At 57.0% G+C, this 12,529-nt stretch overlaps 2 protein-coding genes across 8 annotated transcripts; one reads left to right on the forward strand and one right to left on the reverse strand.

Annotated features, from left to right (window-relative positions):
* Window positions 1-740: 740 nt before the first annotated feature.
* Window positions 741-8,372, forward strand: ATXN7L3 (ataxin 7 like 3). 5 transcript variants are annotated; one of them, XM_054592957.1, is made up of 13 exons: window positions 741-903; window positions 2,223-2,333; window positions 2,634-2,766; window positions 2,967-3,138; window positions 3,323-3,420; window positions 3,608-3,630; window positions 3,911-3,977; window positions 4,129-4,214; window positions 4,739-4,807; window positions 5,068-5,111; window positions 5,361-5,432; window positions 5,525-5,682; window positions 5,780-8,372. In XM_054592957.1, the coding sequence occupies exons 2-13, from the start codon at window positions 2,283-2,285 to the stop codon at window positions 5,926-5,928; spliced, it is 1,122 nt and encodes a 373-aa protein (XP_054448932.1). In that variant the 5' UTR covers window positions 741-903; window positions 2,223-2,282; the 3' UTR covers window positions 5,929-8,372. The 5 variants fall into 5 exon arrangements, with proteins under 5 accessions (XP_054448932.1, XP_054448935.1, XP_054448934.1 ...); XM_054592960.1 differs by having other exon boundaries at window positions 4,186-4,214; XM_054592959.1 differs by having other exon boundaries at window positions 3,932-3,977.
* A 114-nt stretch (window positions 8,373-8,486) lies between these two features.
* Window positions 8,487-12,529, reverse strand: TMUB2 (transmembrane and ubiquitin like domain containing 2). 3 transcript variants are annotated; one of them, XM_054593055.1, is made up of 4 exons: window positions 12,397-12,529; window positions 11,773-11,832; window positions 9,958-10,521; window positions 8,487-9,712 (listed from the first exon to the last, which is right to left on the reverse strand). In XM_054593055.1, exons 2-4 carry the CDS (start codon window positions 11,805-11,807, stop codon window positions 9,346-9,348), a joined length of 966 nt encoding a protein of 321 aa, XP_054449030.1. In that variant the 5' UTR covers window positions 11,808-11,832; window positions 12,397-12,529; the 3' UTR covers window positions 8,487-9,345. The 3 variants fall into 3 exon arrangements, with proteins under 3 accessions (XP_054449030.1, XP_054449032.1, XP_054449033.1); XM_054593057.1 differs by lacking the exon at window positions 11,773-11,832 and having other exon boundaries at window positions 12,451-12,529; XM_054593058.1 differs by lacking the exon at window positions 11,773-11,832.

Genomic DNA, 12,529 nt, shown 5'->3' on the forward strand with positions numbered 1-12,529 from the left:
CGGCTAGAAGCCGGCGCTCTCTTTAGACGCCACCCGCTGCCCCCGCCCCGGAGCCGGCCGGGACGGCACAACGTCTCCGCCCCCAGCGCACCGCGCACCTCACCTTGAACGCCGCCACACCCACCGCCATTCTATTGGGCCGGTCGGGCAGAGGCGAGACGGCGATTGGTTGAGATGGCTCCCAAAGGCCCCGCCCACTTCCCCGCCCCCGTCCCCATCCGCCGGTACTTTGGCCGGCGGCGTGGCGTGGCGCCCCTCCTCCCCGCTCGGTCCCCGCCCCCTGGAGCAAATGCTGCCGAGCTGCGGCCGCGGGGCAGATGCACGCGCTCGGGCCCTTCTAGCAGGCGCGAGCCGTCGCTGGGCGCGCGAAAGCGAAAGAAGGAAGAGGAAGGGAGGGCGGGGGCGGGGTGTTGAAGAGGGGCGGGAGGAGGAAGAGGAGGAGGTTGGAGCGCGCTCGCGCTTGGCCTCGAGCCCGCGCGGAGGGAGGGGGAGAGGGGCGCGCGCGCGCACGCTCGCGCTCTCGCTAGCTCCATCCATCCATCCTTCGCTCGCGGCACGCGCGCGCGCTCCGGGCTCGCGCCGCACCCCCCGCCCGGGAGAGGCGGGCTGGAGTGGGGGGCGGGGGGAGGGACGCGCGGACGGCGCGCGGACTGCGCGCGGGCGGGGTGAGGTGAGGAGGAGGAGGCGGCGACGGGACGAGAAGGGAGGGGAAGGGGCCATGGCCGCCCGGTGAAGCGGCGAGGCGGGGGGGCGCCCCGACCCCCCGGCCCCGGGCCCTGGGCCCCGGGGAGAGGCGAGGACGGACCGACGGACATGGGGCTCCGGAGCAGCCGCCGCCGCCGCCGCCGCCGGAGGACGCGGCCCTGAGAGGCCGCCGGGCCCCGGCGCGGCCCCCCGGGCGGGGTGAGTACGGGACGGAGACGGACGGGGGAGGGGCCCAAGGCGGGGCTTGGGCCCCCTCCCCCCAGGTCTGGGTCAGCGCCCCTTCCCCTCCCCCCGGGCCGACGCGGAAACGCCCGGCTTCCCCCGGCTTCCCGGCCCGGCCGGGGGCCCCCGCTCTCCCCCTGTCTGGGTCCCCCCCCTGGGCGGGGCAGGGCCGACCGGGGAGGGGGCGCGGGGCCTTTGTTAGGGAGCCAGGCCCCAGCCCCCGGGACAATAGAGACACCCTCCCGGACTCCTCTCCCCGGCCGGCCGGGGCTGTCGGCGGGTGGGGAAGGAGAGGGACCGGGACGCGTCCCACTCTGCCCACTCTCTAAGGGTCGGTCTGTCCCGGACCGGCGCCGGCCTCCGGCGGCTCGGCTCTCCTCCCCCCAGTCGGTATGATGCAGCAGCAGTGCCGCAGGGACGGGGGAAGAGCCGAGGCCCGGCCTCCTACCCTCCCCAGTGCCCCTGGCTCATTTGTCAGTCCCCACCCCACTCTAGGCCGGCTGCTCCTTAAACTCGTACCCACCGTTCAGAGGGGCCCCGGACTGTGGGCGCTGTTTCTGAATCCTTTGGTGGGGATTCTTGGACTTTGGGGCTCTTGGAGAGACTTCCGGGCAGGTCCTGAGGGAGGGAGGGTGGTTATCTAAAAGAAGAACAGGTAAGGGGAGTGCCCACTCCTGGCATGCCCTCCCACCGGGTTCTTCCCCCTTTTGCTCTTGGTGACTAGAAATGCCCCTTTAGCTCTAGGTTTCTGTGGGCTCTACTCCCCTCCTGTAGTGGCAGGCTTATTTCAGGGGAAGACAGTGGGGTGAAGGTTGTAGGGTCCTAGGGCCATTCCTACTTCTGGTAGCAGTACCCCCCCAAGTGGACATCCTGGCTGAAAGCAGAGGTGACTCTGAGGAGAGCCGAGGAAAGGGGGGGGCTGTATTTAGGAGTCTGTGCAGTTCTTTGCCACACCCTGTGGGGCCTTAGAGTTCCTTCTCCTCCCCCTGCTGCATTGCACCATGGGTATCAAAGAGGGGTTTGAGTTTTGGGGACCTGGGGTGAGCTGCTGCCTCCTACAGACCCAGACTCTGATTGGCAGTAGAGTCCAGGGCCTGAGTTAAGGCCTGGGAAGGACTAGGCCTTCTTTGGGTTTCAGGCCCTGAAGGACCATCCAGACTTAGTGAGCCTAGGCCTTAGGGAGGGGTATATCCTGATGCTAGGATTAAGCTCTGGGCAGTGAGGTACGGAGGGGAGGTGGCAATGTTTAGAGGTGCCTTGGACTCATACCAACACCCCCACCCCCATGTGTGCAGCCGTGTTGCCGCCCGCTGTGCTATGAGCAGTCAGAGCGCCGTCTCCACAAGAGTTTACAAATGAAAATGGAGGAAATGTCTTTGTCTGGCCTGGATAACAGCAAACTAGAGGTGAGGGCTCCCCCACGTGTGCCTCTAGTTCTTTCTCTTGATGTCTCTACGTCGCTATATCTGGCATCCACACCAAAGAGGAATTTGGGTAGTCAGCCTTATTCCTTAAAGGGAATAGGGCCAGCTGAAAAGGCCCAAGGATGAAGAAGAAGAAAGAAGGCAAAATCAAGATGGGGGAAATGGCAAAGAAAGCATTATTTTTGGCCAGGGCCAATTAGCAGGAGATTCGGTTGGTGAGAGTTGCTTTCAGTCCAGGCGGCTGTGACTCTCGTGACCGTGGACATTCTCCCCTGCGCCCAGGCCATCGCTCAGGAGATATACGCTGACCTGGTTGAGGATTCCTGTTTGGGATTCTGCTTTGAGGTACACCGGGCTGTCAAGTGTGGCTACTTCTTCCTGGACGACACGGATCCTGATAGCATGAAGGACTTTGGTGAGCTGCAGGGTTGAAGGAGAGCGGCCCAGCCCTGCCCTGGTAGTGCTTGGAGCTTCCTCCTCTGGAAACGTCTTCAGATGTAGAGCCTGGAGCTCCTGTGAGCTTAGGCCGGGAGTTGGAAGAGGCCATGGGGCACAGGTGGGAACGAGGTGAGGGTCCCCTGCCCACCCTGATCGCCACGCCTCTCCTGTCCCCAGAGATCGTGGACCAGCCGGGGTTGGACATCTTTGGACAGGTTTTCAACCAGTGGAAGAGCAAGGAGTGTGTTTGCCCCAATTGCAGCCGCAGCATCGCCGCTTCCCGCTTCGCTCCCCATCTGGAGAAGTGCCTAGGAATGGGTCGGAACAGCAGCCGAATTGCCAACCGCCGGTGAGGGCTTCACCCCTGCTAGAACCAGAGCTGCTCATCTTTCGCAGTTTGTACCATGGTGTAGTTCCCTGGGGGCATTTGTAGGATCCACAGGGTGGGTCATGCTTGGCCCCACATGCCTCCACTAAATGGGGACAAGAAAGAGGTGGCAGCCTTGGCCCTTTTTCTTTCCTACTTTTGTCAGGATTGCCAATAGCAACAGTATGAACAAGTCTGAGAGTGACCAAGAGGATAACGATGACATCAATGACAACGACTGGTCCTATGGCTCAGAGAAGAAAGGTGTTTGGGGATCTGGGGAAACTTGGGGGGCATTGGGGTGAGGTGGGCCAGCAGGAATCGGGTAGGTAGTGGTCACAAGTTACCTTGAATCAGGGGGGAGATGTAGCTTTGTGCTTTTCTTTCGGTGCTCTTAGATTAGATTGGGAACTTAAAGTGACCCTGCCCTTTATCCTTTTGTCCTACACAGCCAAGAAGAGAAAATCAGACAAGGTGAGAGCCGGGGCAAGCATGAGGGAAATTTGGGCGAAGGACAGTTACCCTCCCCTTTGGGCAGGGAGTCCTCGAGTATCTTGACTCAAGTCTGAGGTCACTGGGTGCCTCTGGGTTCTGGGATGAGGGTGTCTGGTGGGCAGGAGGGCAGCCGAGGCCTTGGGGGATGGGGGGGGTGGGTATGGGTAAAAAGAGGAGGAATTTGAGGATGTTTCTTTGTCAAATCTTTTTTCCTTCCCTGGGTTCTCGGCTCCCCCTTATCGTTACCCTTTCCCCAAAGCTATGGTATCTCCCATTCCAGAACCCCAATTCCCCTCGAAGATCCAAGTCTTTAAAACACAAAAATGGTAAGTGGGGCCAGAATAACATTAGTGATTCTAGCTGTGTTTTCTGGGGCTCATTGCTGGAGGGTGGAGGTGGGAGGCTTGGGGGACAAGGGTATCGAGGGAGGGCCTGTGATCCTTCTGTCACCCCCACTTCCTCTCTGGTTATTTTCAGGGTTCTCTGTCTGTACCTCTGCATCAAACACCCTTCCCCTTCTTTTTTCTTCTTCAGGGGAACTTAGCAATTCGGATCCTTTTAAGGTGAGTGAGTAGGAGCTGCCCCTCTTGGGTTCTGCCTCATTTTCCTTGTTGTGGGTTGGGTGGGATTCAGGCAAGTGGGGATCACAATGCTGACGGCCAGAAATACCTGATAGGGTATTTAGGTCTTGCATATTGGAAAACCGCTGGGAAGTCGTCGTCGTCCTTTTTTTTTTTTTTTTTTTTTTAAGGTTTTATTTATTTATTTTTAGAGAGAAGGGAAGGGAGGGAGAAAGAGAGGGAGAGAAAACATCAATGTGCGAGAGAAACATCAATCAGTTGCCTCTTGCATACCCCAAACTGGGACCTGGCCCACAACCCAGGCATGTGCCCTGACTGGGAATCGAACCAGCCGCTGGTTCACAGGCTGGTGCTCAATCCACTGAGCTGCACCTGCCAGGGTCTGCTGGGAAGTCTTAAGGCGTCTTCACTTAGAATGGGTTGAGAGGGACTGGTTCTCCACCCTATCCCTGTCCTCCTTTCTTTGGCTGCTGTTTCTCTAAGCTGTACTTCTGGTTCTTCCTCAGTATAACAACTCAACTGGGATCAGCTATGAGACCCTGGGACCTGAGGAGCTTCGTAGCCTGCTCACCACGGTGAGGGACCAGGGAAGGGGAGGCCTTTGGGAATAGTGGGGTGGAGCCACCGGCAGTGGTCAAGGCTCTGAAGGAGACCGGTGACATAGCAGTCAGGGCCTTATAGTTCTCTCTCTGGCCAATGGTGGTCTGGGACTTTCTGCTCTGGACACATTGGGGCCCTTTCTGCTTGTGCAATCTTGAATTTTACAGAAGAAAACATCTAGTGTCTAGAGTAGGTTCCCCTCCATCCCTCCTTTCAGCTTATATTCCTCTTCCAGCAATGTGGGGTGATTTCTGAACACACCAAGAAGATGTGCACAAGGTGAGCGCAGAATCTAGAGAGGGGGCCAGGGGGCCCTCCTGTACACTCACCCTGGGTGTGGGTCGGGAGCACCCCGGACTTGAGCAATGGGACTCTCCTTTGGCCAGGCCTTAGGCCACACTCTGGGGGCCTCTCCGTCGATCCCTGCCCTATTGTCCATCCCTCAGCCTCTGCTGAGGGGAGGGGCTTCACTTGAGTTCCTCAGACCCTTCCCGCCTTGTCAGAGTCTGATCATTCTCTCCCTACCAGGTCCCTGCGCTGCCCCCAGCACACAGATGAGCAGCGGCGAGCCGTGCGGATTTACTTCCTTGGACCCTCAGCGTAAGTGACCTGCAAGAAGGGTGGCGGGTCGCGAAGGGTGAGGATGATGATTGGTATCTGTAAAGCCCTTCTCTGGCCCACCCCTTTTCTAGCGTCCTTCCAGAGGTCGAGAGTTCCCTGGACAATGACAGCTTTGACATGACTGACAGCCAGGCCCTGATCAGCCGGCTGCAGTGGGACGGCTCCTCTGATCTCTCACCCTCTGATTCAGGCTCCTCCAAGACGAGTGAGAATCAGGGATGGGGTCTAGGTAGGTGTCCCAGCTGGGCCCGAAGCAAAGGAGTGGGGGCGCCTTGTGTCCTCCTGCCACAACCCGGCCCTCCTCCCTTTTGCATCTTTCTGTTCAGGTACCAACAGCTCCGAGTCACGGAAAACGAAGAAAAAGAAATCCCATCTGAGCCTGGTAGGGACTGCCTCCGGCCTGGGCTCCAACAAGAAGAAAAAGCCAAAGCCACCGGCACCCCCGACGCCCAGCATCTACGATGACATCAACTGACTTGGGTGCAAGGGATAGCCTTTGGCTAAGCAGAGCCCTCTCTCCCAACCCCCACCCAGGTGGCATAACCTGGCAAATGGACGGCTGCTGGGGGTCTGGGCTTGAGAAGCTTGGTGGGCCAGGCAGGCAGAGGATCCGATTATGCGCCCCTGGGGGGTGTCAGGGTCCTCTGCGATGGAGTACGACCCCTCGGCATGCAGGACTCAGACCTGGACATATTATGCCTTGGACATAAGTTTGGTGGGGAGGCGGTTTTCATATTTATTCTGAGTTACTGGATGTCCAGCTAGGCCAGGGGCCTGATCTGGACACTCTGCCAGGGCACTGCCTGCCCCCCACCCCAGGAACTGGACTAAGCCCTGCCGAGGAGCATTGTGGCTGCCCGGGAGGCTGTGGGTTAGAAGCTGAGCCTGGAGGGGCCTCCCCCAGCCGCCCTCAGCAATGTGAATGGTCCGGTGCTTGGAGCTGAGGGGCAGTGCTGGGCGTGTCCTGTCTGTGTGCAGAATCCTATCGAATGCCCCAAATCCCAGGGGTAGGCAGGCACAGCAAGCTGTCTGCTGAGGTAGGCATCCAGAACTGCCGCCGCCTTCCCTGCCCCTCACAGGGGCAGCCCTTTCCCCTCAGTCCCCATGGGCCTCATTGGCAGCAGGAGCTGTCCTTTTGTTGGGTGCCAGGAAAGGGCCTCCAGCCTCTACAGCTTCAAAGAACGGGTTAGGGGAGGGTAGGAAGAGGGAGCTGTGTATCAAAATGACTCCCCCTACCTTTTCTCCCTGACCCCAGGGCTGGTGAGGAGTGGGGCCCCAAGGTGAGAGGGAACGGTGCTGCTTTATTTGAAATGTTTTCTTACCTCATTCCCTGCCCCAGGAAGGGGCTCAGCCTCACCCTCCTGGGGTGGCCCCATGTTCCTCCTGCCTACCCTGCCCCACTGCCCTTCCAGGGCAGCCCATGTTCCCAACTGCTGCTTGCCACCCCCCTCTTTCACCTTGACCAGCTTCAGTTCCTCTCTCGATGCTCCTGCCTCTGAAGCCTGCCCTGTTTCCCCTTCCTTAGCCGCTTTTAAGTTATTTATTCTGTACTTGTGGTTTGGGGCTCTGAGGAAAATCCTGATCTTTTACCTCTTCCCCTTTGCTAGGAGTAGGGTGGGAAGAGAGGGTAGTGTCTGTGCTCTGGGTTACCAGTGGAGGGGAAGGGGTGTCATGTCTAGGCATTGCCCCTCTGTGGACTGTCATGCCAGTGTGCCCACCTGCCTGGTCTACATCCTGAAGAGATGTACCGTCCCACCTCCACGTGGGCACCATCACTCCCAGGAGCCGAGCTGGAGGAATGCAGTCTGGGCTGGGAGCAGAGCTGACTGACATGGGTGGAGCTGACCCTAAGCCAAGTTCTCTGGCATTTGCTGGATGTGTCCCCTGCCCTCCTCTCAGGAGGAGTTACCCCGCATTGGGTAGCTAGTACCCAGGACTGGTTGGACTGATTGGGGTTAGGGATCCTAGAGGGTTAAGGGAACAATGGAGATGGGGTTGTAGTGCCCCGTCTGGAACCCCAACCTCCCCCTGGGGTGGTTCTGCTTGTGGCTGAAGTTACAAATTGGTTTTTAACCCAAGAATTGTGATTATTTTTTAAAAAGCCAAACGGATTTTGGCAGGAGTTAGAATAAATCCTGGGGCCTGGGCTCCTCTGTTCTTGAACCTCCATAGTCTTCTCCCTCTGAGGGGAAGCCAGAGGGAGAGGAGGATCTCAGCCAGTCTCCATTCTGCTTCCAAGTGACCTCTTGGAAGTAGGTTGAAGGTGAAGGGAGGAAGGCCAGGGGCCATTCTTCCTTCTGAGAGGCAGCTGCAGTTCAGGCCCTAATATACCCTTTCCCTTCTGGCCTCTCCCTTTCCCCCTTCTGGTTGGAGGAGGGAGAAGTGGGAAGTAGTTTGGGAACTGGTTTGTCCACATCCACTTCCCCATTGTTCCTTGGCCCGCCCTCAGGGCAGAGCCCCCTGCCCAGGCTGGGTAAGAGATGGGCTTGGTCCAGCAGGGACCCTGAGGGAACAAGTCCCTTTCCTTCCTGGGAGAGTATGCCCCCCTACCATGTAGTTTAACAGGGGCTAGGAGCTCCCCCACTCCCCTCCCTCTAACAGCAGGCTGTGTGGGTTTCAATTCCCATCCTTCCCAACCTGGCTAGGTGTCGTCCACCCTGTATCCTATCATGTGTCTGAGTGTGTGTGGGGGGTTCTGTACTAATTTCCATGGCCGGTGGCTTTTCCTTCCATGCATCACTCCCCCCCGCATGCCCAGGGGCCACCCGCCTGGCATTACCGCATGCTGGGGTCATTGGGGGAGGGGGGGTGGGGCTCACGCTGTCCTGTGGTCTTGAGATTTTTATTTTTGCATATGTAATCCATCTTGTACAGGTAGCTAACTTTGTAAACGCTGTGTATTTCCCCTGCCCCCATGGCTGCTGGTGTAAATAAACTGCATCTCCCATTGGTAGCGGGGCCTACCCACCCTCATTACCATGTTGCTGGGGGCAAAGCCATTCTCTTAATATCACAGGAGGCTCCACAGCCACAAAATGGAACTTTATTCAGTCACAGACACTGATCCCACCCCTCCATCCAAGACCCCCAGAGGCAAGGGTCGGGGGCACAGTGCTCCATACTCCGCGCTCCTTGGAGCTGGGCAGGGTAGGTCACTGGCTGAAGGCCAGAGCCATTTCTTGCTTACAGCCTTAGGCCTAGGGGAGCAGCAGCTGTGGCCTGGCCTCTCCCAATGCTGGGGGCCTGGCTTTGTGCCCCAATCCCCTTCCTGACAAGCTCTCTAAAGGACTATTAAGAGGAAAACAAAACAAAAAACCCCAAAGTGCTTTGAAAAAAGGGAGAACACTGGGAACTGTCCAGAACGTGGAGGACACCCTATTTCTGCTACGGGGGGAGGGGGAGAGGCAGCGAGGTGCCTGTAGGGCAAGCTGACAGTCGTCACTGCTGCCTGTGTGATTTGTCTCAAAAGATGGATATTCCACTGAGGAATTAAAAAGATACTCCAGGCTCCCTGCAAAAGTACACGGGGGCCAAACTGAGCTGTCCTAGCAGGTGGCCCTGGGTGCTGAGGAATGAACATGCAGGACAATGGGAAGAGCTAGGGTCACAGCTAGGAGGGAATCCTCAGAGCCCAGGCTCCCCACCCCACTGAGCTTGGCCACCAGCATGGCTCTAAACTTCAGACCCTAAGAGTGAAGATGACATCCTCGTTTCTACCTGAGTTGTGCTTGCGCAGAGAGGATGTCTGTACCTTGTGGCCGTGATGGGGCTGAGGAGGACCCACCATATCCTTTCCACCCCTCCCTCCCAGGCCCTTGGGCCCAGGTCTGGCTAGGAAACAGGGGAGGCCATAAAGGAGGAAGACCATGCCTTTCATTTTCTCCCTATGTCCTTATCGTCCATACATCCCAAATACTAGGAAGCTGAAGAAGACAGTGACCCCCACCAGGGAGACTGTGGCAGGTGCTGTGAAGAACTGGCGGTAATTGATACGGAAGTACCAGACCACACCCAGCAGCACCACAAACACAGGCACCATGAGGCTGCCCACACTGACACCAAGGCTGGGGGACTCAGTGGCTGAGGAGGGGGCCAGAGAGGCTGAGGGGCCTGGAACAGCTGACCCTGCGGGTGAGCGGTGGCAGTGAATCACACAGTTGTTGGTAATGTTCAGGGAGCGCAGTGTCCGGGCTGGGTCCTGCAGCAGGCGGCCCTGGTAGATCAGTTTCATCTGGGTCTCTTGTCCAGGGAAGTATTTACTGTAAGGATGGAAGAGAAGGAAAGACAAGAGGGCGAGGAATGAGAAGACAAACAGGCCTGAACCAACACACAGGGTGAGGAGGGGAAAATAACTGAGTGGATTTCAAAGAAATCTCACCCATTCCTAATAGGGAAGGGGCCTGACACTTCCCTGCTGCCCCCATGTCTCTACCGGCCTCCTCTGAGGCCACCAAGGGCTGGGGACGTGGGGTGTGAACAGCCTCCCACTTTCTAGCTTGCTCACCTCTTCAGGGTACCCACAGTATCTTCTGGCCTGGCCACAGCCAGCTCCTCGGTGTCATTGAGGAATTTGAGCCGAACGTTGATGAAGCCGGGGCTGGGAGGCAGGGTGGTGCCATCCTCAGATCTCAGCGGAGCTTGTGGACTGCTGCTCTCTGAGCCTGCCTGTCTTTTGGGCAGGCCTTGGATGTCAAGCAGATGCTCCAGGCTGGGCTCAATACCACCCCCAGCTCCGGGCTCCCCTGCGGAGTCTCCACCTTCTCCAGCCTCTTCAGCTTTCTCATCGTTAACTTCTGATGGATGCGGGAGTTCAGCTGGCTCTGGGGTACCTTGGCCCGCCACCAGATGGTCCACGTGCCCCAGGTGGAGAACGGATGTGTCGCCAGCTGACACAATAGTGCCCAGGAGCTGGTTGCTACTGCTGTCTGCTACATAAGTAGAGAGCCAAGCTAAAACCAAGGCTAGAATCAGCACCGCCACACCTGCCACCACAGTCACTTCATCACCCACACCCTCAATAAGGGTGACATCGGAGAGTTCCATGGCCTGGCTGTTGACCGGGTCCACACTGCAGGAACAAAGGGGTATAACATCAGCAGGGCCTCCGGGGCTGCAAGCAGATTTCAGGTTTGTTTAGGTTCTAACTGACCCAGTCCTGAAGAAAGCGGAGTTCACTGTCCTGCAGAAGGGGAAACAAACCTTTCTAACTCGGAGCCCCCAACCTAAAGCTAACGACTTACCCTTTACACCCAAGGTGAAACTCTTCCAGGTTCTACACCGTCCCTCTCTCACATCCAACCCCCTTACAGCTCTGTTGCTGTTGCAACTGTTTGGTTGCTTTTTTGGTAGGAGGGGAAAAACATTTGCTTCTTTGGGCCCTGAGTTTCGCTTGGACTTCTATCACTTGGCAAAGCAGCTATTCCCCTTTGAGGAGACTTCAAGGTGGCCTCAGAGAGATCAAAAAGCTTGTAATATTTTATTTGGGGGCCCTTTTGGAGGTATAGTGCAACCACTCTTGCCAGACTGTCTCATTTAAAACCCTATTTCACTCATGGTCACATATCTATATCCAGATGTCAAGAGCCAAAGAAAATTAATTTATCATCAAAAGCAGAGTCAGAAGACCCCAAAGGCCCGGTAGAGGTCATCAGCAGACACGATGCAGCAGACAGTGTGTCTGCCTCCCCTGGAAGTCTTCCCGTAAGCTCTGGGGAGCAAAGTAGGACAGGCACCAGGCACGCCGCCCTCCTGGGTCACTCTGGGCTCCCAACTAAAAAACCACTACCTGAGTGGAACAGATTTGGAAGGCTCCCAAAACAGCTGTCACAACCCATATCTCAGTACCTCTTTTTGCACTGTGCAGGTTCTCCCTCAGCGGTTTCTTAGAAAGGCACGGACCTCGGCTCGCTCCTGGGAGTACCTACGCTTCCCCCTGGAGATTTTGCTTTCACAGCTGTCCCTGGGCAAATCCGGGCTAACGATTGGCATTACCAGACTATTCTCACAGCCACTATAAAACTTTATTAGATTCATCTACTTGTCCATCTCTCTCTACTAGACTCCTGCAAGACAAGGATCACATGTCTTTCTCTGGGTTCTGCAGTGCCCAGCATGATGCCATAGTAGTTGTTCAAAGAATATTTGTGGAACATATCAACATCTGACTACTTTCCGCATCCTTCTTTAGTACATGGGTCCTGGAGTCAGGAAAAAAAATATAATCCTGGTCTTGCCTCTTTCCAGCTCTGTAACCTCAAACAACGTTGTCTCAGGGCCTCAGCTTTCTCATCAGTAAAATGGGGTGAAAAATAGTACCTACCTCATAAGGTTGTTTTGAAGATGCCGGGAAATCATCGAAGCAAATTACTTAGCAGAGTGCCTGGCACATTGCAATTGTTCAATAAAAAAATGGGAGCAATTATTTATCACTCCCACAACTAACCCCTGATAGTAAGAAGGTTAATGTCATTAATCCCGATTTACAGAAATGGTAACTGCGGCGAACAGAGGAGAAAAGCATAAGCATAGACACAGGGAATTTTCGTGGGCAGTGGACCGGGCAGGACCCCAGGTCTCCCGCCTCAGAGGCCTTCGCTCTCTCCTCAGCCTGTGAGCGACCCAGACCGCGCGGTGAGGGGGTGTTCCCTGCTTTTTCTGAGGCGAAGGCTCCGCTTTTGGGCGGTCCTATTCTCGCGGCACCCGAGAAGGGGTCCGTGGGCCCACCCGAGCCGAAAGGTTGCTTGGTTCCAGCCGCCGTGCACAAGCCCACTTCTCCCAGCCGGTGAGAGGCAGAATCGAGTGAGGGGGTCACAAACCATCCACACCCCTCAAACTTCGGGGCGGGGCTAGGGGCCTGTGGGCGGGGCTTGAGTACGCGGGGAGTCATGGGAAATTAAGAGAGGATTGACCGGTACTATGCCTGGAGAGGAAAAGAGGTCCTCACCTGAAACGGCCAGACTAAGTGTTTTGACTTCGCCAGGACGGCCCACGGACTCACCTTTCCGTAGGGGCAAGAGAAGGGGCTGGTTACCCCTGATTCTGCCCAGGGTCCAGTCTCTTCCGGCTTCTCCAGGAAG

Source organism: Pteronotus mesoamericanus, unplaced genomic scaffold, assembly GCF_021234165.1.
Source record: "Pteronotus mesoamericanus isolate MK-2021 breed Mesoamerican mustached bat unplaced genomic scaffold, CSHL_Meso_final scaffold_408, whole genome shotgun sequence".
NCBI lineage: Eukaryota > Metazoa > Chordata > Mammalia > Chiroptera > Mormoopidae > Pteronotus > Pteronotus mesoamericanus.